This window comes from Lynx canadensis, chromosome D3 (assembly GCF_007474595.2).
Source record: "Lynx canadensis isolate LIC74 chromosome D3, mLynCan4.pri.v2, whole genome shotgun sequence".
Taxonomy (NCBI): Eukaryota; Metazoa; Chordata; class Mammalia; order Carnivora; family Felidae; genus Lynx; species Lynx canadensis.
The window spans coordinates 53,480,856-53,506,668 of record NC_044314.2 but is presented as its reverse complement, the minus strand read 5'-3'; the positions used below and the strand labels follow the sequence as shown (position 1 = coordinate 53,506,668).

Below are 25,813 nucleotides of genomic sequence, written 5' to 3'. Positions count from 1 at the left end.
TACTTCTCAGAGCTCTCAGCATAATGCACTGCGTAAATCTCATAAAAACTCTGAAATAGACAGGACAAGTGATAAATTTCCAACTAAATATGAAAAACTGGGGCCCACAGTGCTTCTGAGGGATGTTTTCAAGGTTATATGGCAAGTTAGTTACATTAACTATGCAGATTCAAGAAAAACCAAAGGGTAAATTAATTAAAACCCTATTGGCATTAGTTCATCCTCCTATAAAGATAGAGAATATGGGGACATGTGCAAGGGGGAGGGGGAGAGAGAGGGAGAGTGAGAATCCCAAGCAGGCTGTGTGGTGTTAGCACAGAGCCTGATGGGGGGGCTCAAACTCACAAAACATGAACTCATGACCTGAGCTGAAACCAAGAGTCAGACGCTTCACCAGCTGAGACACCAAGGCACCCCTCATCTTCCTATAGTTCTAAGGTCTGTGTATGAATCTTAAAAAAACATTTTTTATGTTATTGTATCATCATCCTCATATCTGCACGTCATGTAGATTCTAAATAAGGAGAAAGTTCTCAGGTAATTCTTGGTCCAAACAAAAAGAAAAATAAGTTCTGTATGTTTTTAAGAGTTTTTTAGAATATTTTTGAATTTTTGAACCATAACTCTTGTTTTTAGCTCATAGTCTTATATTTTCTTTAATACGCAGAAGAATATAGTGAAAGAACAAGGATTTGTTTTGAATACAGCTACTTACTAGCTCTGTGACTCTGGGCAAATTACTAAACTTCTCTGGATTCTTGATTTATTTGATATCTAAAATAAGATATTCTTGGGGTGCCTGGGTGGCTCAGTCGGTTAAACCTCTGACTTCAGTTCAGGTCATTGATCTCAGGGTTCGTGAGTTCAAACCTCACATCAGGCTCTGTGCTGACAGCTCAGAGCCTGGAACCTGCTTCAGATTCTGTGTCTCCCTCTCTCTCTGCCCCTCTTTCACTTGTTCTCTCTCTCTCTCTCTCTTTCTCTCTCTCACCCTCCCCCTCTCTCCCCCCTCCCTCCCTCCCCCCCTTCCTTCCCTCCCTCCCACTCACACATACACACACACACACACACACACACACACACACACACAAGAAACACTTAAAAAAACTAAGGTATCTTCAGATTTGTAAGGATTAAATGAAATATACATAAAGCCTTAGTTTTCCTCTTGAAGCCTTTGAATCAATTACCCTGAAGGGCTATAAAAGGAAAAAGTTTCTTTTAATGTTTAGGTTTTTGAGAGGGAGCATGAGTGGGGGAGGGGCAGAGAGAAGGGGGCAGAGGATCCAAAGCAGGCTCTGCACTGACAGCAGTGAGCCCTATGTGTGGGGCTTGAACTTACCAAACTCTAAGATCATGACCTGAGCCTAAGTCAGACGCTCAACCGACTGAGACACCCAGGTACCCTGGGAATTGTTAATCACATCATTTTCACAATTTTAATTTATTGAGAGAGAAAAAACGAGCAAGCAGGGGAGGGACAGAGAGAGAGAGAGAGAGAGAGAGAGAATGAATGAATGAATGAATGAATGAATGAATGAATCCCAGGCAGGCTCCACACTGTCAGCGCAGAGCCTGACCTCAAACTCAAACTCACCAACTGTGAGATCATGACCTGAACCGAAATCAAGAGTTGGACGCTTAACCAGCTGAGCCACCTTGGTGCCCCCAATCACATCATTTTTAAACACATTCTTTTCTGTCCTTCCTCTGTTTATTCCGTATTTAAATAGTGATGGCAGTAGTGTATGGTGGGTGGCATGGTGGCATCAGTGAATCCCCCTTCTCCTTCATATTTTTCTTCTAAGAGGATTAGTTATTAATCATTTGGTCTTCTTCATTTGCATCATTTAGACAATGTGTCTGTAGATTTGGAGATATTTTTAAGCTGACAGTGTCATCATTCCTGATTTTGTTTTTTTCCTTCACAGAGGATCTTCAAATGCTTCCTTAAAGGAAGATGAATATAAGGAGCCTTTGCTCTTCCATTCTGGGGACCATTACCCCTTATCTGATGGAGACTGGTCCCCTTTAGACAAGTAAGTATTTTTAAAATTTCTCCATTTGTTTAAGAAAAGATACATTAAATAGGTTTTCTGTTATTTGACAGTAATGATATTTCCTATTTCTCTCATAGGAGTACTGAATGTGTACTTTTAACATGAATATGGACCTTTTCTCTCAATTATTTTGTTCCTAAATTTGATATGATTTAACCCTCACAATGTTAGTTAGTGTAGATCTGTGTAATCTGCATAGAATTTAGCCCTCTACAATTCTTAAATTCTGATCTTACTGTGTCAACTATTAACTGTAGATGGATAATGTGAAGAAAGGCGCAGTCACACTTTGTTCTGTGTTTAAATCCAGTTTCTCTCATGTATTGATTTTGTTCATTTAACCCATCTTTTCTGTACATTTCATCTCCTGTAAAATTATCTTTGTCATTGGTTTCTTGTGAGAATCAGTAAGGATAATGTATATAAAGTGTTTATAGAGAACCCAGCAAGTCCTCATTAGATCCTGGTTGATTTTGTTTTTATTATTATTAAAGAACTCAAATGGAAGAAATAATTTATATTCCCTTCAATAGGAGTCTTTATACTGGCTGGATAAAGTTGGTATATTCAAGCTTATATTTCCTTTAATGTGTCGAGCTCAGCAAGACTGAAGTTTCTGACTTTAAAAGCATCACATTTTTTTGTCGCTTGTTTACAGCCCCTATTCCCCAACAGCAGTGTGTCCTAAGAGTGATTCAGAGCTGGAGGTGAAACCTGCCGAGAGCCTGCTCAGATCGGAGTCGCACATGGAGTGGACGTGGGGAGGGTTCCCAGAGTCCACCAAGGTACTGATGTTCACTTGCCTGTGGAGTATGTCCAGTTAAAAACCTGTGAGGTGTCTCTGTCTTTGAGTAAAGGAGGAGTGGTGATTTCTGAGCCAGTGCCTGTGAATATAAATGATGGTAGTGCCCTCGTGTGGTCACAGAAAAGAAATCCAAAGTTAACATTTTTCATAACTGTTTGCAGCAGAGGGATTCCAGCATTATATTGTGTGTTTCTAGTTAGTCAGTAATGTTGATTGTTAATTAACATTTTAATAAGGAAAATCTCAAAGGTACCTAAAGGAAACTAGGATTTCCACACTGAAGTTTTAAATAGGAAACTGATTATGAAAACTTTTTGCCAGCTCATAATGAAAGAAGAATTGGAAAGATACATTACTTGAGAGAGAAAATGTTTAGTCCCTGTAAGTTTATAAAAAGTATACATTTGCTTATATGTGTAATTTGCATTGATACTTGAATACCCACTTTTATGCTATTTCAACAGAGCCTTGTGGTAGTTCAAGCAGGGCTAACCTTTCATGTAGCACTCAAGTTTTCTCCCTGAAAATGAACATTCTTCCCTTGGCATCTAAAAATTGTCGTAATTCCTTAGTATTCTCTGGTGCTTAACTCTTCATAGTACAACAGTTACAAATAGATCTCTTGTAAATATCATGATATTGAACAAATGCAGTTATTTTTCCAGCTTCTTAATTATGAAATATGTCACACACATAAAGTAATATACTTACTGAATGTTATGAATAAAATGAATACGTTTACCTGCATCCAGATTAAGAAATAGATTATAACAAATACCTTTGAAAATAGTTTAATTTTTAAACAATTCACCTTTTTTTAGGTCAGCAAAAGAGAGAGATCTGATCATCATCCTAGGACAGCTACAATTACACCATCAGAAAATACCCACTTTCGGGTAATTCCCAGTGAGGAGAACCTCATAAGTGAAGTTGAAAAAGATGCTTCCATGGGAGAAACGGTCTGTACCATAGTGAAACCCAAACCCAGAGCCCCGTGTAAGCAGATGAGCAGTGCAACTTCTGCTGCAGAACTTCTCGAACCTCCCCTGGAGCCTCCTCAGATTTCATCTATGTTAGATGCAGACCACCTTCCTAATCCATCATTAGTGGAGGCTACCTCAGAATCAAAACCTGCAGCTAAAGTAGACTCACCATCAAAGAAGAAAGGTAATCATTTGTTTAATTTGGCGTCAGGTACTGCAAATTCAGATGATAAATTATTTCAGTGTTTCAAATGATACTCGATGGCTGCCTTTGTACTTCTACTCCCTGATCAGAACTTATCGTACAGTTAGGATCACTTATTTAATGGGGCTTCCCCGCTGCACTCCAGATGCCACTGGAGCAGGATTCTGACTTCCTCCCTGTTCTCCCCCGACTGCTGCCACTCAGTGTGCCCTTGGGAAGCAGTTATTGAAAAAATTAATGAGCATGTTCAAATTAGTTAATGCATAAAATTAACCACTTTATTGACTAAACGTCAATAGAGTGAAGTGAAATCCTAAAAAATTACATGTTGAAAAAGAAATAATTGGATGAGAGAAAAATGTTTTTACCTAAAGCATCTGGTTAGCTGAGGCCAGATTAAGTCCTTTTTTCTAGTAACATGGGATATAAATAAATGTATGCTAATTATTAGTGTTCTCTTTTTTTCATTGATTTTTTTCCTCTAAAATAGTTAAAAGATGGGGTCCAGCTCTTGGCTGCTCAACAGCTGCGTCTCACTTTTGGAAAACAAGTTTAATAAATCAGAATATTCTTACTATTTAAAATATAAAGTTGTCCATTGATACTTAGTACAGTAAGAGCCAGAACATACTCATTGTCTGAACACTGGCCTTGGCCCTATTTTTATGGAAGTAAAGCCTTACTTAAAAATTGAAAATACCCACTGTCACATAATAGCCAAATACCGTATTCACTTTTTTAAAAATTTGAACACGAAAAGTTAAATAATCACAAACTGACTTAGAAAGTACTACAGGTATGAACCTTCAGAGTCATTCAGAAATAACTTATTTAAAATAAAAGAATTTGACCGTCAGGGGTATTTGTGGCCAAATATGAGCATCCAGGTAATGATCCTGCTTAACTTGTGACCTTCTTTTTTCAGAGCTCAGCACTTTTGCAACCAGAGGCCATGTATTCTGCTTTAAGAAATGTTAGGGAGGAAAATCTAGTTTTCAGGGTGAATATTTTGTATTACACTAGAAAATAACAACCCCTATTGCTAGCACATAGTGACTGGAGGAAATAATGACCCTACTCCTAGCACATAATATAGGAAGTGACTAGATAGAGATCGGGACACTGAGCGGTTTCCACCATTCAGTTGGGTTCATTCTCCACCCCCACCCCTCATTTTTTATTATGTAGTTGTATGCATCTTTGCTTCCTTCATCGCTTTCTCTGTCTCTCCACTCACACAGATACAGTTTTTTATTGTTTAAACCATTTGAAAACATTCAAAAGCATTTTGAGATTTCACCTTTAATACTGTAAGACACATCTTCAAAGAATAAGAACACTCTCTGCATAACCACAGGACAATTGTCATCTTGAAGAATTGATATTCATGTTTCCCCAAATGTACCAAGAAAAGCTTTTTAGCTATTTTTCTTCCAAACCAAGATCTCATCAAGGTTTACATGTTGCATTTGTTTTTTGTTATTAACCTTTTTTATTTAGAATGGTGCCATCCACACATGTTCCCTCACTCCTTTTTTCCCCTCTGCAACCATGATACTGACCTTTTCAAGAGTCTGGCCAGTTATTTTGTATGCTTTCTCATGTTTTGATTGTATTTGTTAGTTTTTTTTCAAGGTGACATCCCCATATTTCCTTAAACTGGAAGTTAACTCTAGAACAACAGTTCCCAATAGAAATGTAGTGTGAGCTGAATATTCATTTTAAATCTTCAGTCGGTTAAGTGTCCAGCTCTTGGATTTGGCTCAGGTCATGATCTCAACAGTTCGTCGGTCTGAGTCCTGCCTCAGGCTCTGCACAGGCAGCACGCAGCCTACCTGGGATTCTCTCTCTCTCCCTCTGCCTCTGTCTCTGCCCCTTCTCCACTCAGGCTGTCTCTGTCTCTCTCAAAATAAATAAATTTTTAAATAAATAAATGAGCGAAATTAAGTATAGTAATATATTCTGAGCTAGTAAGCCCAAACTGTTACAATTTTAACATGTAATCAGTATAAAAATTGAGATATTTTACATTTTTTATAGTAAGTTTTAGAAATCTGGTGTGTGTTTTACACATTTTTAAAAAAAAATTTTTATGTTTGTTTATTTTTTGAGAGAGAGAAAGAGTGTGAGTGAGGAAGGGGCAGAGAGAGAGTGGGGAACACAGAATCTGAAGCAGGCTCCAGGCTCTGAGCTATCAGCACAGAGCCTGACGTGGGGCTCAAACTCACGAACTATGAGATCATGACCTGAGCCAAAGTCAGATGCTCAACCACCTGAGCCACCTAGGCACCCCCTGTGTTTTACACATTTTTTTTTAAACATTTTACTTTTATTCTTTAGTAGTAAAAAAAAAAAAAAAAAAAGATAAAGCTCAAAGATATAATAAATGATTGGAGACTATGAAAAAAAATATGAGAGTTACAGAGAGAGAGGGAGGCAAGCCATGAGACTCCTAATACTGAGAACAAACCGAGGGTTGATGGGCATTGAGGAGGGCACTTGTTGGGATGAGCACTGGGTGTTGTATGGAAACCAGTTTGACAATAAATTATATTAAAAAAATAAAAGTAAAAAAAATTTTATATACCTCATTTTGGACTAGGACACTTAAGTGCTCAGTAGAAACGTGTCACTGGTGACTTACTGTAGTGGGCAGTACAGACCTAGAGGCTTAATTAAATTTGGGTTAAACGTTGTTTATTTTTTGAGTTAAAGATTACCCATGGAATATATTGAGTACTTCATAGAGCATCTCATAATGTCCCAGTGTTAGTGATTCTAAATGTGATCGCTTGTTTAAGGTGTTACCTTCCAGATTTATCCATTATAAGCGATTTTTGTCCTTTTGCAACCTGAAGGTAATTCTTGGTGATACTTTGGTACCATGTGACTTTCTAGCAACCTTCCCTCATGGTTTTAGAATAAGGACCACTTTCTCAATGCCAGTGATTTCATCAGGTTTGGTCATGCTTATTTATACTGTAAGAAAACGTTATCATCAAATATAAATAAACGACTTAGGAGCTAGGATTATTCATGTAATAGCAGATGAAGGAATAAGCATATGTTTAGGCACCTGGATGGCTCAGTCGGTTGAGCATCTGACTCTTGATTTTGGATTAGGTCATGATCTCACGGTTTGTGGGTTTGAGTCCCATGTCTGCTTCTGTGCTGACAGTGCAGAGCCTGCTTGGGATCTCTCTCTCTCTGCCCTTCTCTGTTCATGTTCTCATTGTCTCTCTCATGTTCTGTCTCTCGTGTTCTCTCTTTTCTTCTTCTTCTTCTTTCTCTCTCTCTCTCTCTCTCTCTCTCTCTCTCTCTCTCTCAATAAACTTAAAGTTAGTTGAGGCACCTGGGTGGTTCAGTCGGTTAAGTGTCCAACTTCAGCTTAGGTCATAATCTCAGGTTCGTGAGTTCGAGCCCTGTGTCAGGCTCTGTGCTGACAGCTTGGAACCTGATTCAGATCTGTGTCTCCCTCTCTCTCTCTGCTCCTCCTCTGCTCATACTCTCTCTCTCTCTCTCAAAAATAAACATTAAAAAAAATTTTTTTTAATTTAGCATATGTTTATTGTGCAACTGTATGTGTGTAACACCAAATTTCTCCTTCTTTGGCATGGATGGTTGAGAACCAACATGTAGGAAAACATTAGTTGACACCTTTACAAATAAAACGCAGTTTGAATCATGATTGGTCTTATCGTTTGCAAACCTTTGTTTTGTAGCAGAGTTGTAAATGAAGAATAATTTAAATTCTTACCTCCAGTGTGTTTTTCTTATAAAAAATAGGTGTCCACAAGAGAAGCCAACACCAAGGACCTGATGATATTTACCTGGATGACTTAAAGGCTCTAGAACCTGAAGTTGCAGCCCTCTACTTCCCTAAAAGGTACTGTATTTCTTAGATGTTGAAAGGTGAATAGCTGTGAAATATAATGGCTATATCTAGAGCAAAACACTGAGAAAAAAGAGCAAAGTGATGATGACCTTTACCCAAGTTGGATGATTGCTTCAGATTTGGGGAAATTCAGAAATTGTGTGGTGTTTGAACTGTAGTGATATGAAATGAATAATTTACCTGTTTATGAAGAAAGTTTTAGTACAGTGAGAAAAGGTACCTTACTTAAGTCTACGTAAGGGTGTACCAATGGTTATGACTTCAGACTAGCAAATCTTATGGTCATTAATACAAACTGAACATGTTGGGGGAAATTCGTTAGCATTATTTCATTTATTATGTGTTTTAAAGGTAATAATATCTTTACTCAAAAACATTTTACAAAGAATGTCCTCACTCCTTCAGTGAGTCTGAGCTCCCAGGCTTTTTCTGAACTTGGGCTGGGCCTCTTGAGTCCCCATTTCCAGTTGACCTGTACACCCCACATTCCCTAGACCTCTTACCGTTTGTCACCCTTTCTTCTCCCCTCTCAGTTTCCCCCTTTTGAATAACTAAAACCTCAGATACACTGTATTTGTACTGTTTTCCTAAGTTTATTTCCATCCTTCAGGATATTCTATTATAGGACTCTGTGATTACAAAAAACAATTTACTTTTCCCATAGAAAGTATGGTTTGAAATACTGAGCCATAGGCACATATTATTAAGCACTTCTAAGTAAATTATTGAAAAACTTGTTACGTTTTTAGTTAAAATAGGAACATGGGGTTAATACGAAGATATTTAAATTTTTTATGGATATTTTTAGAAGGTCCTTAAAACACCTTCCTAGCTCTCTGCCCTAAATTTGTCTCAAAATATCTTCTTCACATAAAGGAATAGTTGGGTTTTTAAGGTGAAAGAATCAGAAGTGCTCCAATTTTTTTTTTGAATAAGAAAGTTAAAATGTAAGCTATCCTAGAATTATCACTTTCTTTCACATTTCCCAGTCCTTTATTAGTGTTCCAAAGATCAAGTTCTTAGTTTCCCCTTTAAAAAATGGGGAGTAATTAATAAATTTAAAATGAGGAAAATAACTCATGCAATAGAACCTTACTGTGCTCTATAAATTTGACTGCCTAATGTCATCACCTGTTCACCAAATTAGCTTATTCCCTCCTGACCCTACTGAACAAATTATTTCTGGAGACGTTTCATAAATACTTAAAGATACTAAGACTGTTGTAAGGAAGCATTTGTTTTGTTAATTGTCCCGATCCTGTCATCTTGACTAAGTATCCAGTATTAATAATTATAGCTAAACTTCAGTCTAAACCACATCACTCCTTTGGATTTGGTGACATGTTGAGTCAGATGGCCTCCTCCATCTATTTAGGGGTCACTTTGCTTTGGATCACGCTAACTGCTCTGACAAAACACAGGACCTCAGTGGCTTACCACAATAGAAATGTATTTCTTGGTCATGTGCTATTCCAGTGCTGGTGTTTGGTGGGAGGCACCTTGCACACAAGGATTCAGGAGCATAAGCTTTCTTCCATCTTGAGGCTCCACCATTCCCTTAGGGCCAAGACTGGGAAAAGAGGGAGGCTCACACAGGGGAGTTTTCAGGGGCTAGGCTTGGGAAGGGCACAGCACACCCCTCTGTCCACATCCAAAAAGTCAATCATGGTCATGTGGCCACACCTCACTATAAGGGGACCTAGCCATGGGCCCAGGAGAAAGAGGAAACACATCACAGACTTCTGTTCATGTTTTCCCCGGGGTCATCCCTGCCCCCTGACTCCATAACTGCTGCTTTACGTTGGCGTTTTCACCATTTCCAGTAAGAACATTCTGTTGATCTAATTAATTTCAATATTGTGGTATGAGTGTGCATGGCTACTAAGAAAGAAAATTTTCAGAAACCTAAATCTTTCATTGGTTCAAATGCAAAACATAATAGCTTTGGAAACTGCTTTCTATTTATGACCTGTCTGTACTCTGCTGCCACCTACTGCTCAAATTTGAAGGTTTTTTTTTTTCCTAAAGGTCATAAAACTTTGATGGATCATATTAAGTAGGCTGGCTTTTTGAATAAAACAAAAGAATTTGAAACTTCTAGAACATTTTTTCAACATGACATTAAGTATCCTTTCAAAGGGTGTAGAGCAGTAAACATTCATGAATAGGAAACTTAAGGTACCATTTCCTTGTTCTTTTGGATTGAGATTTATGCCCCATTACAAAGTTTCCTTTAGGATCATCTTCTAAGACCTGGCTTCTGTGCCTTAACATCTAGAAAAATGAAAATATTGAATAACTTCACCTTTTTAGTCCTAACCCTTGCTAGTTAGTGTAACAATAGTTTATTTCCAGTTTATTTCTCAAAATGTTTTCAAGGTAGGTCTACCATCCTGAGAATTTTCTCTTGCTTAATTTCTTTGTTCTATTTTGTGAAGTAACAGTTGAATTTAGAAAGGTCTAGACAACCCTGAACTACAGTAATTTTCTACAGGATGTGTACAGTACCACAGCTTTTTCTAGGAGGTTAGGATCAAAGGTTTCCAAACATCAGATTTTTCTTAATTACTCTGTCATTTTCATCATGGAAATGTAAATAAATGGTTATGACTCTTGGAATCCTTTAATTAAAATCAAAAAGGCTGTAGTTGAAAAGTTTGTCTTATTGTGAATGGCTGTAGTGATTTTTGTGACCTGTTTACTGTATTCACAGTTAATTCCTCAGCAGTGCTATTAAGTTATTTTTAATGTCATTTGTGATAGAGTCTAAACTCTAAGGAAAGCTGTGTCTTTAGGTCAATCTGTTCCTTTTTTAAGGGGATATATTATTTGGTTCAAGCCCTCAGAGAACCCTGTAGTAAGCCAGGAATACAAGAAGTTGTAATAAGGCAAATCCTTTTCTCCCCATCCCCTGCCCACAGTGAATCGGACCCTGGCTCCCGGCAGTGGCCTGAGTCTGACACGCTCTCTGGCTCCCAGTCCCCACAGTCCGTTGGAAGTGCGGCTGCAGATAGCGGCACCGAGTGCCTCTCAGATTCTGCCATGGACTTGCCTGATGTCACCCTCTCTCTTTGTGGGGGTCTCAGTGAGAACGGAGAAATTTCCAAAGGTACGCTGGGCAATCATGCCCCTGTCTTCACTGGAGAAAGCAGCCTGGTCGTTACTTGATAGAAAACTTGCTGTTCAGCCACTTCGGGGTATTAAATTCTTTAACGATCTTGTGCAGGTAACAGGTATCTCCCTTTAATGTCAGATAGCTCCTCATTTAAGGTACCTCATATGGGGTGACCTTACATATAAATGGCTCGAGTAAGTTCGTGTGCCTCGAAGGCTCTCATTTCACATGGAGAGGTGGAGCATTCTCAGGCTGCCCTGTTTGTGGAGCAGCCAGGGTCAGCTCATGCTGTGTCCCACTTTCTCATCTGTAAAGTTGAAATGTGTGTGGACTGGGGCCCAGCTGCCCTCCTGGAAAGCACTGAGCCTTAGATATGAGAGTAGGGCTGAAGTTGTGGAAAATTAATTGTCCACTGAGGAAATAGTCTTTCTGGCAAAAAGTAGAAGGGGTTACTTTCTGTCTCAATCTTGAGACTTGGCCCTGGAAAGTATAGTTGCTCGAGAGAAAGGAAGAAGCTTAGCAGAGGCAATTCAGAGGACTCCAGGGTGGGGTGAGCACTCGGGTGTATCTTTCCCCAAGTTCTTTGGCCTTTTTGGTTTTACCTTCCTTTGTACCTAAACTCTTCTTAATATTTTCTCAGTTTGGCTGGTGGCCTTTGATTGACTGTCCTCTAAGGAAAGAGTTTCCTTCCACAACTCGTATCATCTTTTGTCTTCTCTCCCCCTCAGAGCAGCTGAAGGCCTGAGTTTGGCAGACTTGGTGCCCTGAGAGTCATAATTGTGCTTTCCTGAATCCTTCTCTTTTTCAGGTCACAAGGTGCTCATTTTGCCTCTTCTCCATCTCTTAATTCTATTTGTTTTATTTTTTGCAAGAAATTAACAGCAGGTTATAGTCAATAGCTCTTAATCCTCATAAGTCTTCATTTTAAAAAATACAAGTTGGGGGTGGAATGGAAAGTACACAGTTCTATAAACCATAAAATATACACTTAAAATTCTGGGTACTTAGGTAGAGTTTGTTATTGGAGGAGGCAGAAATGACAAGTAAACGTAAATAATCTACAAATCACCAGGAGGAACAGTCCTAGCGAGAAATTTCCCTGTTAGCCTTGATCTGCTCAAATTCACGCAGAATCCTCATTCATTTCTCAAGAACTTGGGGTTCATTTCTTGGCTGATCCTAAGCCATAGTCTGGTGTGTATTTATTAGGGTTTTTTTTTCTCCAAGCAATTGTAAAATGTTTTGATTGTTTTTCCTAATGTAGCATGCCCTGACAGCTGTAAGATCCCCATGAATATTCCCTAGTTATGCAGTTGCCTGCCTGCCTGCCAGTAATGTTTGTCTTTGTTAAGAATGAAACTACAGTTTTCATTAATTCTAGAGAATGTGCACACATGTGTATCTTCCTTTTTCTCTCTCTGGCCACATGTATAGTCTGTTTTCCTGAAATTCTGTGGCATATCCCTTTTTCCTGTGTTGTTTTTGTTGTTGTGGTTTTGTTTTTTGTTTTTAATTGTGGGAGGAGTGGTAGAAGAGGGGAAGGATAGAAAAAGGAAGTGTTCTTTATTGTCCTGGATTAAAAAAAAATTATATTTTGCTTTTGATGAATATAAAAATTTTTTTAAAGGACGCATTTTATCCTTTAGATCCTTCAACGCAGAGTATTGTGATATTCTCATTTAGAAATTTATGTAATATCTAACCAGAGGATCATTATTTTACATTGCAGAAAAATTCATGGAGCATATCATTACTTATCATGAATTTGCAGAAAACCCTGGACTTATAGACAATCCTAACCTTGTAATACGGATCTATAACCGGTAAATACTCCTGCTTTTATAATTGCTAAATACTCTTCCAGGGTTTTTTTCAAAGTGCTCTTTTTAACTATTCTAGTTTTCTTGTTATAAAATGTGCCATCACATATAAATGAGCTAGTGGGCAATGACTTTGAAATGAAAATGACGCCTCAGCCTTTTTTTCTTTTTTTTTTTTTCTTCAATGAAGCATTGAAATGTTATTCTGTCTTATAGATTTTACTACTTCTCTGCTCAGAGAAGTTTGGCTTGAAGCAGAGATCATTCATGTGGGGAAAAAATTTAGCTGATCATCTCTTCATTGAAAAGAATAAGGAATTTCATGTTGTTTCTGTGCCCCCATCCTCTCCTCTTTTTCCCTCCTTCCCTTCCTCTCTACCCCTTTCTCTTCTCTCTCCCTCTCTCCCTTCTCTGTGTAATGGTTTTACACAATTTATTTCTCACAGTTACTATAACTGGGCTTTGGCTGCTCCCATGATCCTTAGCTTGCAAGTATTCCAGAAGAGTCTGCCGAAGGTGAGATGATCCACCATTTGTTTTCTAAGTATCTACAACATATGGTATTTAGAAAAATTCATATGTGCACACTTCTAAACTAGATACTACTCAAAGTTTTATTTAAAATTAATTTAATATTCTAGCACCTGGCACCCAGGTGGCTCAGTTGGTTTAGTGTCTGACTTCATTCAGCTCAGGTCATGATCTCACAGTTGGTGAGTCGGAGCAACATTAAAAAAAAAAAGTTTTTAATAAAATTAGATTAACATTACAGAAGATCCAAAGATTTTTATGTGCCCACTCAAATTATCTCATGCCCCAAATCTAGGAAACTTGCTGGGCTGCCATATCTTTGTCATTTTTATTAGATGTTTATACTGGTTTCTGGTTGGGTATAAAAGTTGAGAGATTTGATTAATTGTTAGCTAAATATGGAATGCATGAAAAGGAATTCTTCTCATTAATATGGAAAGAAGCAGCGGGACGAGGGTGATGTGCCCACCAGAAGTGTGATGTTAGTGTGATTGGATAAGATATGTCTAATAAGCCTGTGATATAGAACCTGAAGATTTGTTCTAAATCTGTCAGCGCAGTTGGTCCTCATAACTCATGAGAACATGTTTTCCAGTGGTAGAGAAATGAGAGCAACACCTACCAGCCCCCTGCTCCTGTTTAGCCAGACCACCCAGTCTCATCCCATAGAACTGCTGCAAAGCCGTGCTACCACAAAAGAGGACTGTCCATCTGTCAGAGGTGTTACAAGCTCTGGAGGAGTTGGGAGGTGTAGAGAATGTTGCTCACATTCCATAATAAGGCACTGTCCTGCAGGGGGATGATAGAAAGCAGTTGGGTGTTTTGTGACTGACAGATGACTAGACTGACCCAAATTGATTGTTTCCAGGCCACAGTCGAGTCCTGGGTCAAAGATAAGATGCCAAAGAAATCTGGTCGCTGGTGGTTTTGGCGTAAGAGAGAAAGCATGACCAAACAGGTAACGGACCCGGAGAGGTAATTTTTTTCCATGGGCTGAAAAGAAGCAAATTTTTCATTTTTTCAAAAAACATTTTTGCCAAGCACAAGAAAATCAATTTGGGCTTATAATACTGTCTTACGGTAATTATAGCCGCCATTTATGAACAGTTTGATGTGTAGGTACTATGCTAGATGCTTTACGTACATTACCCTTCACCTTTACTACAGCCCTTCAGTATAGATGTTTGAGTTCCCATTTTACAAGTAAAGAAGCTAGGGCACGAAGAGGTGAGGTGAGTTGACCAAACACGCATAACTGGTGAAGGACAGAGCTAGGGTTTGGCCAAGGGTTCAGCTCCAAAGCCTCTTTCCTTTTGCCCACTCACTATATTACCTTCCAGACAGAAGCAAGAGCTTGTTCTCCTACCGAGGAGGAGGCAGTGGGGTCGGCGGCATGGGGAACCTCTGTTCTGTAGTACTGGTGTCCCTGGAGCAGACCGAATGAATGTGGACCAGTTGTATTATAGTCTGTGACTTGAAATGGTGCTCTTTTAAAAGTTTTTACTTCTGGGGCACCTGGGAGGCTCTGTCAGTTGAGCGTCCAACTCTTGATTTGGGCTCAGGTCATAATCTCACAGTTCATGAATTTGAGCCCTACATCGGGCTCTGCAATGACAGTACAGAGCCTGCCTCAGATTCTCTCTCCCTCTCTCTCTCTGCCCCTCCCCTGCTCTTGCTCTTCCTCAAAATAAGTAAATAAACTTTAAAAAAAATTTTTAATTGTTTTGTAGTGAACAGCTTTTGCATAACAGCATATGACTTCTGTCTCAGATTTCTGTCGTTTGGCTCAAAGTAGAGAAAGGCTGTTTCTTAAGCATTTTTAAGTTAGGGATTCAGAAAACCATTTTGCTTATTGCTAGAGAGGGCTGCTGAAAAATTTTTACCTGTCAGTCTCTGGGGGCAGGTGGGGAATAATTGCACATCGCCATTGCTGTCTTGTTGTTTTAGCTGCCAGAGGCCAAGGAAGGAAAATCCGAGGTACCGCCAACCAGTGACCTGCCATCAAGTGCAAAGGAGCCAGCCAGTGGCAGGTGGGGCACCCTGTCCTTCCTCCAGACTCACAGCACTTGCTCACTCACTCACTGCTTTTTAGCCATTGTATTCAAGCTGATTTTGACAATTTTGATTAATTTTTGGTCAGAAACTTCTTTCTCATAGGGACAACCATGACCATAAGTGGCTTGTTTGTGCCACTCAGAAGATAATTTCTGCTTTTCTAAAAATTATAATCAGTTTAGAGGAGTAAATACACCCATCACTGCTTTTTAAATGCCTTGCTCCCATCCTGGAGCCATGGAATCAGATGCCTGTAAAATGGAGGCCTCTGGGAAAGGGATCTTGAGGAGTCCTAATATGTGCTATCCTCGGTGTCTCTGCCCTCTAGCTTCCTATCCGACACAAAAGGGAGACACAAAAGAATTTCAGAGGAAGCCTAGTGGGCTCAGTTGATAAAGCATGCAACTCTTGATATCGGGGTCATGAGTTAGAGCCCCACATTGGGGTAGAAATTTCTTTAAATTAGGGGCACCTGGGTGGTTTAGTTGGTTGAACATCTAACTCTTGGTTTTGGCACAGGTCATGATCTCACAGTTGCGGGTTGGACTCCCAGGCTGGGCATGGAGCCTATTTAAGATTCTCTCTCCTTCTCCCTCTGCCCCAGCCCCACCCCTACTCACATGAGTATGCACTCTATCTAAAAAAAACAAAAAACAAAATTAGTGTGGGTCCTTTTCATTTCTTGGAAAATGTAGCCCCTCTTGGATATTTGTATTGGCTGGCCCTGAAAGGAGGTGCCACTATGCACCTTGTTCTCATTTCTGCTGTTCTTCTACTTGCCCAACCAGATTTTTTTCCTTCTCCTCCTGCTCCAGCTCTTTAATTCAGCTGCTGGTCTGAGCCTGAGCTTTCATTTTCTTGCTCTTTACCCTCTTCTTTCAAAAGGGGTTTATAGGGCACTTGGGTAGCTCAGCCCATTAAGCATCTGACTCTTGATTTCAGCTCACAGTTTGTGAGATTGAGCCCCAAGCCAGGCTCTACACTGACACCATGGAGCCTGCTTGGAATTCTCTCCCTCTGTCCCTCTCTCTCTCCACCTTGCCCCCACCCCCTTGCTCTTGTTTGTACTCTCTCTCAAAATAAATATTTTTTTTTAAAGGAAGGGTATATAGAATCCTTTTTATTAGTTTTTTAAATTTGTATAAGCAATTATATTTTCTACAGTTTGTTATCTTTTGAAACGTATGTTATCTTTTCAACAAGAGTCAGTAGACCTAGTGGCATTCACTGGTCATAGCAGAAAATAATCAGTCATAGCCAGACTGCTGGCTAATCATGAGAGGGAGAAGGTGGCCTTCTCCCTTCATGATGTGAATACTCAGGCACTGGAAATCGAGTGAACAACTCTTCCCATCCCCGGAATGGATTTAGGATCTCTTTGTTTCCTTGATCCTAAAGAAAAGCTCTTGTCATTAAAATGCCCTGCTGCCTCTTCAGTAACTGGATTGCTGTTAATAGGCCGGCTGAGGATGACTCATCCAGTGATGAAGGGTCACAGGAGCTCGAAGAATCCATCAAAGTGGACCCTGTTCCCACAGAGCCCCCAAGCCATGGCAGCACAACCTCCTATAAAAAGTCTCTTCGACTCTCTTCAGACCAAATTGTGAGTCCTGTGTGATCCGTGTGGATCCAGTCAGATTACTTTAGTAACTGTTTAATTGGACATGCTTCTTGCACCACCTCAGACTTCCTACTTCAGTCTCTGAGAGTGAACCAACAGATAAGTATTTTTAACCTTCTTCCCAGATGTACCTGACACAGCCAGGCCATCACTTTATTTTTTTTTTTTTTTTTTTTAGGAGCCACAACAACAGAGAAATGTCATTTTCTTACTTAAATGCAGTTTGCTTTTTCCTGTTGGTTTCCCATTCCCTTTCACACATTTTCAGTATGAAATGGTCTCGCTGTGCCCTAGGGCGGTCGGGTGTGGAGGAAGAGCAGAGACATTTGGTTTTTTGGAAAATCAGAAAAATTTCTTAGAATTCCAAAACACCATTCAGGCAGTGGCTCCCTCAGCAACTTGTGAACAAGCTGTGCACGCAGCACTGGGCTGTGTGTGTGCCAACTCAACAGAAACCATCCTGCCTTGAGCTGACGCCCTGAAACACTGGTGGTAGTTTGTAAATATTCAGACCCTGTTGAGAATTGTATGTTTTCAGCTGATTTTTTTTCTCTTATTATAGTAATCATATTTATGTGTTTCTTTCCATTCCTTATATGTTTCTGCCATATATATATATATATATATATATATATATATGTATGTATATGTATACACACACACGCACACATATGTGTATATATGTATGTACACATACATATATTTCAGAGATTAGGAGATTAGAATTTTTTTTCACTTAACATGATACCTTTGTAATCTCTCAGTGACTACATATTATTGGAAACTGACTTAGTTGCACATAATTTCATCAAAGTGATACACCATGAATTTTCAAAATTCTCCCTTTATGATTTTCTTTATTCTCTTACTTTTTATAAAAGGCAAAACTGAAGCTCCAAGATGGCCCAAATGATGTTGTGTTTAGTATTACAACCCAATATCAAGGTACCTGCCGCTGTGCAGGGACCATTTACCTGTGGAACTGGAATGACAAGATCATCATCTCTGATATTGACGGAACAATAACCAAGTAAGCACGACCCCATGGTGGGTGGCAGGGAGGAGATAGGTACAGGTCACTGTGCAATGGGGGGCAGGATTGGGGGAATCCCTCCTTGACCACCGTCAGGAAGTGTTTTAAACTACACTCATGGAGACTTGAACACAGGTCACACGTGGTCACACACAGGATCATTCTGTGGATGGAGGAGATGGGTGGAGCTGTACAAATTAACATCAGAAACTTTTAGCAAGATTTAGTTATGTAGTCTCTAAGTTCTCGCATTAAAATTAAAAAAAAAAAACTGTTGAGATTAGGGAGAAGAAAAAGAGGATGTGTTGCGAATTATCTCTGAAAATGAACATCTGGCTCTTGTGTCTGATTCTATTTTTAGAAATTCCTCTGTGAGTGTGCAGGGGACTGCCTCACTGCTATGCAAGCTGTGACAAAATCACCCTTGTAGATTATATTGTCCCCCCACTCTGCCTCTACCCAGTGGTTTTTGGCAGCTGGTATTTAAATAGGCAAACACTTGGCTGTATATGCTTCGTTTTCTGATACCTTTTCCTATTTCTACCCTCTCAGGTCTGATGCTTTGGGGCAGATTCTTCCACAGCTGGGTAAAGACTGGACTCATCAGGGTATAGCAAAGCTCTACCATTCCATCAATGAGTAGGTATCTTGTCCCACATGGCCACGTACTCAAGTGAGCTAGAATTTTGCTTTAAGAACTACAGAAAAATGGCATACATCAGTCCATGGAAATCGTGTCTTCATGATCCAGCTATTCCTGCTTTCCTTTCCTGTAGCCTCATACAAAGAAAAGTGTCAGCCGCCATTTCTGGAACATGAGCTGTGTATCAGTCATTGCGTTACATGTTTAACCTGTACCTCTCATCCTCACAGTGCTAGGAGTTTGAGGCACTACTTATATATATCTGTGGTTATAGTTATCATTGGGGGGTTAAGCTTTAACAGAAGAGCCAGATTTACATTTTTTTTAATTGGGGCTGCTTTGTTGTTGTTTAAGAGAACAAGTAGGAGGGAGGGGTAGAAGGAGAGAGAGAAAATCTGAAGCAGGCTCCACACCCAGCACAGAGTCCAAGGCGGGACTCGATCTCACAACCCTGAGATCATGACCTGAGCCGAAACCAAAAGTCGGACACTCAAAAATCAAAAGCCACTTCGTCGCCTCTAATTGGATATTTTTAAATTGGATTTCACTGAGTAGCTAATACTTGCATGCGTGGGGTCACCCATGGGGTCCTCTCTGTTGGGGCAACAGAGAAAACAGTGCTGTGGCCTTTGTGGGACCATAATCCATATGAGTTAAATTGATTTGAAAATTTAGTGTCTTGGGGCGCCTGGATGGCTCATTCGGTTAAATGTCTGACTTTGGCTCAGCTCATGAGCTCACAGTTTGCATGTTTGAGCCTCGCATTTGGCTCTGTGCTGACAGCTCGGAGCCTGGGACCTGCTTCAGATTCTGTGTCTCCCTCTCTCTCTGCCTCTCCCTCCCTCATGTTTGCTCACTCACTCTCTCTCTCTCTCTCTCTCAAAAATAAATATTAAAAAAAAAAAGGAAAAAGAAAACTTAGTGTCTTAAGCATTAGTTGAGAATGCCATAGTATGAAAATTGTATGTCTGTTACCCATGATTTGCTCCTTGTCTTACAGAATGGTTTGCATTCTACAAATTGTCTTTATAAATGAGATCCTTTGCATCTTTCCTTTATGCAGATAACTTAAAGATAGTCCAGGGTTTTTGTTCCGTAATCTGACTTTCATTGACTGGTTGCTGAAGATATATCAGTATTTATAAATTTAGCATAATCCCTAGTTGAATATATCCCCATTTTTCCCTATGATGTTTTCTATGGAGAAGTGAGAACTTTATAATCCTAACTACTTTCCTTATTAAATTTAAGAATTTGATTTTCACACAAACGAAGGGAACTTTATTTGGATCTTTTAAAAGAATAGTGCCTTTTTTTTTTTTTCCATTTTTGCCACAGTATGTGTTTCTAAACAGGATGTGTTCTCTTTTCTTTCAGGAATGGCTACAAGTTTCTGTATTGCTCCGCCCGTGCCATCGGCATGGCCGACATGACCCGTGGCTACCTGCACTGGGTCAATGACAAGGGCACAATCTTGCCTCGGGGCCCTCTGATGTTATCCCCTAGCAGCTTGTTCTCTGCCTTCCACAGGTACACCTTCTGTGTGTGCATGCTTGTGTGTGCACATGTGTGGGTGCATGCGCCTGCTCGCACTGGGGGAAAGGGTCTGAATGGGGAGGTTGGAGGTCAAGCTCATCGTAAGGGTTTGTATCTGATTCTGAGCTTCGGCATTTCTTGGTTCTTCGGCTCCCCCAGACCCAGAGCATTCTAACTCAGAGCTCATCCTAGTCTGTGTCAAACATGGTCCAAAAATCAAGCTGTCACGTTTTCTCCTTCCCTAAACACCATCACTCAGAGTCTTAGTCTTTCTTGACTGGCAAAGGAAGAGAAAGAAAGATATCAGTTACAAAATATTTTAAGAAATGAGTGATTGTGAGCACTAAAATCTTTTCAGGATCACATACCAGGAAAAACTACCATTTCAGATTTGGTCATTGTATTTGTACTTTTTTTTTCTCCCTAGGGAAGTGATAGAAAAGAAACCAGAGAAATTCAAAATAGAGTGTCTAAATGATATCAAGAATCTGTTTGCCCCCTCTAAGCAGCCCTTCTATGCCGCCTTTGGAAACCGTCCAAATGTAAGTGTGTAGCCTTTGGTATGGTGGGTAAAATTCAGAGGCATGTATTTTTTAGGGTACAGCCTGGATATAATTGTCAAACCAATTGTATAAACAGAATGAATGTTCTGCTAAATGGGTTTTCATTTATCTGTTCCAAATTTCTGCTGTTGGGTCCTGTAGGACATCTGCCCTAGAGTTTTGGTGTATGAGAAAGGGCACTTTCTCTTTGTTTCTATGGCTTTGATTCCATCTCCTCGGGCAGTCCTGACTCCTGTGTAAGTGGTTCTAAGCCATGTCCTTGGATCCACCCCAGAGAGTGCTCCGCCTTCGCGAAAGCTTCCCAGCCTGCCTACCCACACACGGGCCCTCAGTTTCCAGGTGTGCGGAAGGTGTTGCCACCTGGCCTCTGGCAGGCAGCAGGGCCCCTCTCCCGTTCCAGGGCCCCTGGCATCTGTCAGCCCCCAGTTTTCTGACTCCGAGTGCCCTTGGGTTTGGCCCCACTCTTTCAGTTTGTCTAAAGTTCAGTTTTAGCAGTGGCAGAGGGACACTGTGCCTGCACCACGTGTTCCCAAGACAGCCTTGTGTTCATACTGTTTTTCTGGCTCACAAGGAACCAGAGAAGCATCTCCTGATTTCTTCTCTCATAATCACCTTATTTAATGTTTTCTTCTGCAGGATGTCTATGCTTACACGCAAGTTGGCGTTCCAGACTGCAGAATATTCACCGTGAACCCCAAGGGTGAATTAATACAAGAAAGGACCAAAGGAAACAAGTCATCGTAAGTGTGCTCCTCCTCCTCAGCCCGCCGCCCGGCAGCCAGGGGTGGAGTTGGGAACAGAGATTCTGAGGATCAGGCCCAGCTCGAAATATCAGTAGTGTACCTGTCTGTTGGAGGCTTTCCTCTTTGCCTGGGTGTGTCCTTCTCTGTAATAGTGTCTGTACTGGGATCACTGACTATTTTGGACTTCGAAGAGGAAGGCTGTGTCCTGGGAAGGGATGCATGCCCGTCTCAGATCCTACTGCATTGAGGAATCTCTGTGACTAGCTTCACGACATGCAATCCTGTGCTCTTACATCAATTTCAGAGTAACACTTTGTGCGTTTTTCCCCCAATCCCTTCTCTTAGGTATCACAGACTGAGCGAGCTTGTGGAGCACGTGTTCCCACTTCTCAATAAGGAACAGAATTCTGCCTTTCCGTGCCCAGAGTTCAGCTCCTTCTGCTACTGGCGAGACCCGATCCCCAAAGTGGACCTGGACGACCTGGCGTGAAATGGCACCTCCAGGGGCGATCCTCCGTCACTCGCCTCGCAGCAAGGGAAGGTGACCAGCACTTCTGCTGGACAGAGGACACTGGGCTACCCTCCAAGCCACAGGTGCAGAATGGGACTCAATGCTGACAGCCAGGCACCAGCAGGCACAGGGAGAGCTCCTGAAGTTGGAACTGCTGTCATCCTTCCCCTTCCCAGGCCTGGCAGAGCTGTGGCTCAGTGCCCTGGGCACTCGGGCAGGGGAGGACTCGGACCTGACCTTGGAGGCCTGGGCTCCTATCACTGGTCGTCCTCATACACGCGCTGTGTCAAGTGTGTGCTGGTGCTTCTTTAACTGAATAATTTAAAAGGAAGAAGAAAGAAGCTAAATAAGAGTGGACCAAAACATGTATAAAGTAAAAGTGTTATCGTTTCCACTGGGCAGTTGAGAGCGTTTCTCTCTAAAACCAGGGCTTTCTTTATGGGATCAGGGTCCACTGAGCTGCCAAAGGTCCAGTTAGTGATTGATGTTGGTTCACACCGCCTATGCACATTTCTTCTGTGGGCGCCTCCTTCCCTCCTGTGGTGAGACAAGACACCTGCTCAGGGGGGCTGCTCTGGACAGGGGCCCAGGCCACCGTCCCAGCCCCCACAGATGTGGGCTTCTGGGGAAGGAAAGTCCCTTAGATCACCGTCTTCTCAGCTGTGGACAAAGCCAGGACAGACAGGTGTTGCTGGGCCTGCTTGGTGCCTATAGGAAGAGTACTGCCAACAGCAGAAGTAGATTGAACAAGTAACTGATCTGTTTTCAGAGAGGCCTTAGAAATGCAAATACATACTTGTGTGGGGTTCTGGAAGAGTCCTTTTTTCTGCTCTGCCTGCAGCTCAGTTTCTCCGCCTGGTTGTAATGAGACATGTCAGTCTCAGAACAGCACCGGGGGAGGGTTCTGCCCCATCAGCCCCTCCAGAACCGGGAGCCTCAGTGTCAACAGTCACCTCAGTGTTCGAAGCCAGAGAACTGTTGGAGAGGAGGATTCTGTACACACACACAGGCCTCAGCTGGGAGGGAAGCGGTGAGCCGAGTTCCAGAGCAGCGAGGGGAGCTGCAGATCCAGGTGCCCGCTGGGGATGGTTTCCTGTCCCCCTCCCTCTGCCCACCCCCCAACCCCCGGCGCTTGCCCGTACTTGTACTGTGGCATTCGCTCCCCCCCCCCCCGTTTTAGTTGGCCCCACCCCAGTGATAGTGATCTAGAGATGGAGAAATGGGAGTAGTTATTTTTCCAGATTGGAGAGTCGAAGTCCTTTGAGTTCAGCTGTTTCTCCCAGCGCTGTTGGATGCGGTGACAATGGTAGAGTCCCCTGAACGCAGTTCTCAGTGGCAGAACCTGGAGGCACGTGTTCCCAGAGGAGGAATGACACCTGCTTCTTCCAGTGCAAACCTGCCCACATTAAACAGTTCAAAGACTGTTTAATGAGTTTATTTATGTACAGTAGGTTAGGCAAACTAGGTTATGTTTATATGAAATTCTGCCCAGTTAGCGAATCAAAATCCTGGCAGAGCAGCGTGCCGCTACTGATCTCATAGACGCCACAGCGTGTCCCCCCCATGTTGGCTTTAGAGGGAGAACATGACCTTTAGTAGGGCTTCTCTGCACATGCACGGTACGGAAAATCTTCTATACCTTCTGTAGTGCTTTTCAGGTTGTCCTTTAAAGAGTTTTTGATTAGACAGTTTTTTTCCCTTGATAAGCTCTTCCCTCTGGACACACAGGCTTTGTCAAGGTCCAGGCCAGGAACCCGGGTCTCCCAGCCGTGTGCTGAGGGTGGCAGACCCCTCTGTCCCCGGTGTCCATAAGCACTAGACTTTGTCATTTTGTTGCTGCAGATTGATCGATCCAGTGGGTACGTTTGCTAATTAACGTGAGTCTTTTTCCTTATTTAAAAGGAGTCCCTCTTGCTGAAAGTAGATGATTACTATCACTATAGTGTTCTGAAAGTATTAAGTTTGTGCTGAAACCCATTGCCATTTGGTACAAATGACATTTGTTCTTTCTGTGAAAGAGCGTTACCCTCGAGTGTGTTTGTACACAGACCCTTACGATGGTGAGTTAATGAAGCGTTAGCCTCGCGCTGCTTTCGGTGATGGGTGGTATCACAGGGTGATTGCAAGCTGATCGGGCCTTTCTAAGTCGTTCTCTAGGCTCCCCTGGTGAAACGGCCTTGGCCCGTCTCCCTCTCTCCAGTTCACCCTGACTTGAGTGTTTGTCTTGATGCCCATGTGCCGAAGAAGCTTGTCTGGTTGTGTTGTCGACATCTGCGTCTCTGGCAGGCATTAGGAAGTGCACGTGCAGGCCCGGAGCTTGCACACTTAGCCCCCCTGTGTGAGGACTGTGTTTGCTGTGCTTTAAAACCATCTGCATAGTTTCCAACTGGAAAAAGAAAAAACTTCCTAATGTGATGTCCTAAAATGAAAGCTGCTGATAATCACTGGGAGAACAGCCAGGAACAACAGCTACGTGACTGGAAAGTGCCTGTGCCCTGTAGGGACTGCGTGTGGCCCTTTCGGACTTCATTGTTGAAGGTGTGAGCAAGACCTTTTAAAAACAGGTAGAAAGTAAATGCTTTCTAGTAAATGCTAGTTGGTGAAAACAAACTCTTCCAGGAAATTTTATCATCTTTTTAAGTTACTGTGGGAAGCCTTGTTTTCCTCTGCTTTAGAACATGCTGTGTTTAATGAAACCGGTTAAAAATGGAGTTTTTGTTTAAGTGCTCTTTCCAGGTGAAAACTAGTTTTTTTGGTTTGTTTGAAGGTAAGAAAGGGAGGGGGTAACTTTGTTGTTTTAATTTAATAATTACATTCAGTCTATGATGAAGTATTTGATTATTAGCAATGCCACTAACAATTTTTGAGTTGTCAGAAATTACTTGTAAACATCAGTACAGTACTCAGTCACGGCAAAGACAGTTATCCTAAGATAAATGGCTCATATTTTGGTGCAGTGTTTGATGTTCAAAACAAAATGTTACAACAATAAACAAACGTAAACTGAGTGCATTGGACTCCTTCCTTCAGAGGACATTTAAACCGTATTCTCTGTACTCTTGCCAGAAATTGATAATTTCCATAAATTAGCATTTTGATCTTTGCTGACACTTAAATTTGTCTACAGAAAGGACTTCTTTTTGGTGCTTATTTTTATAAAACCTGACTCCAGAAGTGCGGCTACACCCACAGGAACCAACCTCTCTGGCTTTGTACGTTCTGCCAGAGAATGATTCATTCATACATATGTAATTCCTGGTGTGTCCGCACTGGCATCCTCTAGACTGCTGCCCCCTCAGCCCTTCAGGGGTCCCCTGGGAGACCTGCTCCGAGCCTTCGCCACCCCACCTTTCACTAGACCCTCCCTCAAGGTGAGTACCACTTAGCACTCCTGATGTTTTCATCAGCCTAGGAGAGTCCAAGTGATCTTGGATCAAAAACCACATCCACATACTATTTAAGTATCTTTTTATCCCCTCAGATTGCTGGCCCTACCAGGTGCAGCATACGCTGGATACGAATCCCAAAGCCCTCCTTGAGAGCCTGCCTTCAAGTATGGCAAAGCTATTCATTTCATGCTTCTTCACCTTGACAGGAGGGCAGGGCAGGGTGAGGGGACAGAGGGTCTTGGGGATGTACTTAGGGAATAGAAAGGAAGCGCTCAGAGGGAGAGTGACTGTAAGGAACCGGCTTC

General features: G+C 41.5%; 1 protein-coding gene across 2 annotated transcripts in view; it reads left to right on the top strand.

Annotated features, from left to right (window-relative positions):
- LPIN2 (lipin 2) overlaps positions 1–25,127 on the top strand; it is an 88,077-nt gene extending 62,950 nt beyond the window's left edge. For both annotated transcript variants that reach the window (XM_030336873.1, XM_030336872.1), the window contains exons 5-20: positions 1,932–2,039; positions 2,719–2,845; positions 3,687–4,032; positions 7,840–7,939; positions 10,870–11,057; positions 12,793–12,886; positions 13,330–13,399; positions 14,283–14,372; positions 15,362–15,444; positions 16,928–17,072; positions 17,972–18,120; positions 18,676–18,762; positions 20,144–20,296; positions 20,730–20,844; positions 21,502–21,605; positions 21,954–25,127. In XM_030336873.1, the coding sequence (XP_030192733.1) occupies positions 1,932–2,039; positions 2,719–2,845; positions 3,687–4,032; positions 7,840–7,939; positions 10,870–11,057; positions 12,793–12,886; positions 13,330–13,399; positions 14,283–14,372; positions 15,362–15,444; positions 16,928–17,072; positions 17,972–18,120; positions 18,676–18,762; positions 20,144–20,296; positions 20,730–20,844; positions 21,502–21,605; positions 21,954–22,098 (2,104 nt within the window). In that variant the 3' untranslated portion in view covers positions 22,099–25,127. The remainder of the gene's footprint in view (positions 1–1,931; positions 2,040–2,718; positions 2,846–3,686; positions 4,033–7,839; positions 7,940–10,869; positions 11,058–12,792; positions 12,887–13,329; positions 13,400–14,282; positions 14,373–15,361; positions 15,445–16,927; positions 17,073–17,971; positions 18,121–18,675; positions 18,763–20,143; positions 20,297–20,729; positions 20,845–21,501; positions 21,606–21,953) is intronic.
- The last annotated feature ends 686 nt before the right edge of the window (positions 25,128–25,813 follow it).